Source organism: Copadichromis virginalis, linkage group LG23 (assembly GCF_057382275.1).
Source record: "Copadichromis virginalis isolate Kocher_CV1m ecotype Utaka linkage group LG23, C_Virginalis_male_GT1.1, whole genome shotgun sequence".
NCBI classification, from domain to species: domain Eukaryota; kingdom Metazoa; phylum Chordata; class Actinopteri; order Cichliformes; family Cichlidae; genus Copadichromis; species Copadichromis virginalis.
Window position 1 is genome coordinate 21,296,546 of NC_140639.1, and position 4,876 is coordinate 21,301,421.

Sequence of the window (4,876 nt, forward strand, 5' to 3'; positions counted from 1 at the left end):
TTTTTAAAAAGCTATAACAATACAGTCCGAAGATGACACTTTTTTCTCATAAACACTTTAGTTTGTTCCATTAAATTAATTATTTTCTTGTATTTCAATTTTGTTTTTTTTTTCTCCTTTCTGTAAAGCATGACAAAAATTACGTTTTTCTTATTCATCAGTGACCCCGAGACACCAGCCAGAGTTTACTTAATGGAATATAATTTCAATTTTTTTTTATATTGATTTCTATCATTTTTGCTTTTTTCATTCTTCTATTTTATTTTATTTTTCTCAAAACACCCAAACAGATATTTTAAAAAAAAGTTTAGAAAATCTTCTGTTAAAATTGTCAGTCGTCAATTTTATCTTTTATGGTAAGCACATTGAGTTTACATGTAATTAAATGTGCCATATAGATATAACTGACATTTTGTAGTCACATATTGGATCTAATATTACTTCTTGTAGAAAAGGCTATTCTATAAGTGAGTCTTACCAGTCAGCTGACATCTGGGGAATATCTGCAGGCAGTTATTTGGGTAGTCCTCTTTGTATCATTGCACATGGAGCTGTAACTTTGACTTGAACAGTCACAAAATCTGTTTCAAAAGTTTGGTGACTTTGGTTGGCTCTTTGGAGGGAGGGCAACAACTGCCATCTTTGATTTGGGGTGGTTGTCCTCCTTACATCAGACTTGATGATTCTGAAACACCTTCAGGACTTCCCCAGCTTTCAAACATGCTTTAACAGTTCAATCACATGTTATACAAACCAGGGTTTCCCAAACTTTTACAAAGTTTGCAGAATCTATTCACATTTCATTTACAGGGATTTCAGCTCAGTCACATGTGTTTATTGAAGGTTTATTGTTTCTCACCAAAAGGAAAAAAAAAACAAAAATAACGATTACAGAGCTGTTGCTTTATGACCCCTCTTATTGTCTGTGAGTCTAACAGCTGCTTTCCCAACAAATACATTCATTCTTTTATCAGAAAACAAGAAAAAAAATTACCAAAACATTAAAGTTATGTCAGTCCAAATCTCAACTGTAGGACAAATTAAAGAGATAAACCGGCATATTTGAAACATTGTTTTTTTGTTTTTGTTTTGCTTATTTACAAAAAAATTTATAGCTCATAAAGAAAACTCATTACACAAAGTGAAATATTTAAAAATGGTTAAAATTTCTGCCCATCACCGACATCAAACTGAGACATTAAAATTATTATTTGCATTTCCTTCAGTTGAAGTTTCCTTAGTCTTTAGTGCACTGAGTTTGATATTACCGATTACCTTTAGACAATAATAATAATAATAAAAAAGACAAACCTTTTTTGTTACACTTTTATTTTGAACTTCGAACCTTATTTGTTCCGGTTTTCTATTACTCAGCTGCCGCGTGCTTCACGCATTGAGGAAGGTAGTTGATGCGTGGAGGCTGCGCAACAAGAGCCACTCCTTCAAAATAAAAGTGTCACCAGTACCCCTCCATGAAGCTCGAGCTGCGCATGCCAGAGTTTATTCTTCACATCTCCAGGAACAGATCTGCTTCTAAGTTTGTCAGGAGAAGGTCTCCATCCTGTGCCGCTGCATTCAAGCACCTCAAAGAGCGTCTGAAAGAGGAGCTCTATTGCGTGGACGCTGTCACTCTCTCGCCATCCAGCAGTAAATAGTGCACAATGCCGCTCTTCTTCTGTCCGCCGCTCGCTGCCTTAATGCAGCACTCGTGCCCGCCGACCATGAAGTGCGTCTCTGTGCCGTCGTCTACAAACTCTCCCTGAGGACAGGGCATGAGAAACAATGGAGGCTTTTATTTTGTCAGCATTCATAGCTTTAAAAACGCGCTAGGAGTTTTATTTTGAAAAATCAGAAGATTATCACAACAACATAAAGAAAAACAATAACTTTATTGCTTTTTTGGTCTCCTACTTTGAAAATTAAATAAATAGTGCTCTCATTGGCTAATGAGCTGTGATGGTGAGTGAGCGATAACATCACCTCCAAACAGCTTCAGGAAAGTATTTGCTGGGGTCATAAGTAAAGGGAACCGAGGGCTGTTTTCTCATAAACTTCTACAGGATCACAAAGCTCTTTAAAATGCATTTTATTTTGAAAAGCACCCGCTCTTTTTCGATTTAATGTTTCTGAGAAGTTGATACAGGAACACGTTCACTTCTTCTTTTAGCCACACTGCTAACCAACTCATCATGGCGTCCACAAATATACACCTGTTTCAACTGAAGCACATGCATCTGGCAGCAGGTATTGCTCCTACACATGTAGATATTGTTCAGCATTAGTGGGGCCCTCACAGATCACTAAGTTACCCCTGCCATGTATACTAATGTTCCCTCCCTGGTTTTCTTTGTAGCCTCAAACCTGACAGCACAGTTTCCCACTCCTTTATTGAAACCAGCAGTTACATCATACGTTACGTTTATTTTCAGGATAGTGTGTCTCAGAGTATTCACCAGTGGCGCTCACCGTGGTTTCCATCTTCTGCCCGTTGCACCAAACATCCATGGTGTCCTTTTCTGTGAGAAAGAACAAACATAGATGGTTAGTTTGTTTAAGCAACACCAGTGGCTGGTCTTCCTCTTTGAAATAACACACAGCTGATCAATGTCTGAGATCAGGTTACGAAGCAGCTGGCACAGATATGTAAAAGGCTCCCCATGATTCCTGCAGAAACTGTGGTCCCAGCAGTGTTTCTCAGCAGTTTGGTCATTTTCCTTTAAATTTGGTAATTTTTCGCTATTTTTGGTGTTTTGGTGGTAATTTGACATCTAATCTTGGAGATTTTGGGCCTCTTGAGTCTTTTTGCATTTCAGTTTTGTTTTAATCAAATGTTCTTGTGTAATTTTGATAGTTTTGCTTTTTTCTTCTTTTTTTTTTTAAACCTTCTGCTGCTTGTGGTCATTTTCCACAAGTTTCATTTTAGCCATTTTGGATTGCACTTTATTTCATTGTGTCTTCTCAAGGTCAGTTTGTGCTGTACTATGTTGATCCTTTTGTGTCTCATTTTCACAGCTGTTTTAGGTATTTGACATTTAGTTTGGGTTGTTCTGCATCATTTCTGACAGACTGGCATCTTTTTTGGTGTCCTTCTGCTCATGATGCATTTCCATTTGTGTTCGATTTTAGTAATTTTAAATCATAAATGGTTGATTTTGATCATTCCTTTGGTCATTTTGGGGTTCATTTTCTATTTTTCTTTGGTCGGTTTTTGTGTGTTTAATAATTTATTGTACTTTTCTGTATCATTTAGTTTAACGTATTTCCCTTTGAATGCAATCCATCTCATTTCCATGTTTGTTGGACCTAAGTTACCATCAGGTTCTCTGTTTCTGTTCGAGGTCTTCTTTAATCCACCGTTACGTTTTGGTAGTCTAACTAGGTTGATGCTGGTTGCTTCCTTTCCAAAGATAGCTACACTGACCTCACCCTGAGCAGATTAGACTGCCCGTCCTCACCTACATTTCCTCCTGCAAACACCGGACTACAGCTTGCAGCTGCAGGTAAAAACCTGAGAGGGTGAGCTCACCGAGGACGACCCTGTAGTCCTCTTCGCCCACTTTGAGCAGCCAGGTCTTGGTGGTCTTGGCTCTGTTGTCGATGAACTTCTGCAGACTTTTCCCAGCGATGTTCAGCGAGTACTCGTATGCAAAACCGCTCACGGCCTCGATGTTGATGGTGGCTTTGGTGTTCGCACCTCCCACCATGAAGGTTTCCTTTCCAACCAGCTTGAACATCCAGTCTTTTCTGATGACTTCCTGTTAAGGAGACATGGCTGCTTTCAATAAACACCTGCTGCACTGCTTTCATACACTCACTTTTTTTGGACAGGTTAATACAGACAAAATGATCATGGAAGTATGGATTCACTGAAGTATTAAGGGTATTACCACAGTGACACAAAAAACAAGTACTACATGCATCAGCATGAAATGTGCTTAAAGTACTAAAAGTACTGATTCAGATAAGATTGGCTTATCAGCTGGAGGCCTTAAACAATTCTTTGGAGTCATTATTTTAACAAGCATTTGAAATACTAATTAAATTATGCTGATGTGCTGTTGAAAAAGCTTTCTCTGTAGATTAAACTCATGCCTCACTTCTTCAAATGACGCGATAACATCAGGATTTGGAAGATTCAGATCTCGCTGCTTTTTATGCACCTTTGGAGGCACAACAATGTGAATGATGTGACCAATTTTCCCGCCTGCCCCCTGCTGGAATAGCAATAAATTTTATCGATAAACCAAAGATATTAATGATTTACTGAAATTTTCACACTTTTCACAGCTGTTCAGAGGGGCGGACTGGATCATGTATAGAACCAGTTCAGTCCCCACAGGTTGCATGTTTGATGGCTATGTGTTAAAAGAAGATTTTGACCTTTGTTTGGTCCAGTTACAGTTAACCACGTGACGTATATACTACTGACAACTGTTAATCTATAATAACTGGTACTTTCAGTATCTTTTGTAGCCAGTTTAGTCAAATGTTAAATCATTTTAAAGTATTTTAAACTGTAGTATTTCCAGCTTCATTAAATAACTGTATTAAATACTTGTTTAAAACATATTATTTTTTACATTTAAAATCAGCATGGGCTTTAAAATGATTTTAGATTAAGCTGGTAGTTCTCAAATCAATCACCATGAGGTGACAAAATGCACAAACTGGCTTACAACCTAGGGGAAAAATTTGGTCAGGGGCCAAAACACACTGGGAACCCCCCACTATGCTCTCCCAGAAAGAAGCAGGACCTCACCTTTCCATTGACAAAAACAATCCTTTTTCCAGTGGTGGTGCCATGAGCGAACTCGATCCTATAAACGCCGTCGCTCAACGCCACCTCCCACACGGCCACCACATCTCCGCCTAACAT

At 38.3% G+C, this 4,876-nt stretch overlaps 1 protein-coding gene across 1 annotated transcript; it reads right to left on the bottom strand.

Moving 5' to 3' along the window:
• Window positions 1-1,291: 1,291 nt before the first annotated feature.
• LOC146680786 (fas apoptotic inhibitory molecule 1-like) lies at window positions 1,292-4,876 on the bottom strand. Its single transcript, XM_085448740.1, has 4 exons — window positions 4,760-4,876; window positions 3,527-3,755; window positions 2,467-2,516; window positions 1,292-1,759 (listed from the first exon to the last, which is right to left on the bottom strand). Exons 1-4 carry the CDS (start codon window positions 4,874-4,876, stop codon window positions 1,610-1,612), a joined length of 546 nt encoding a protein of 181 aa, XP_085304866.1. The 3' UTR covers window positions 1,292-1,609.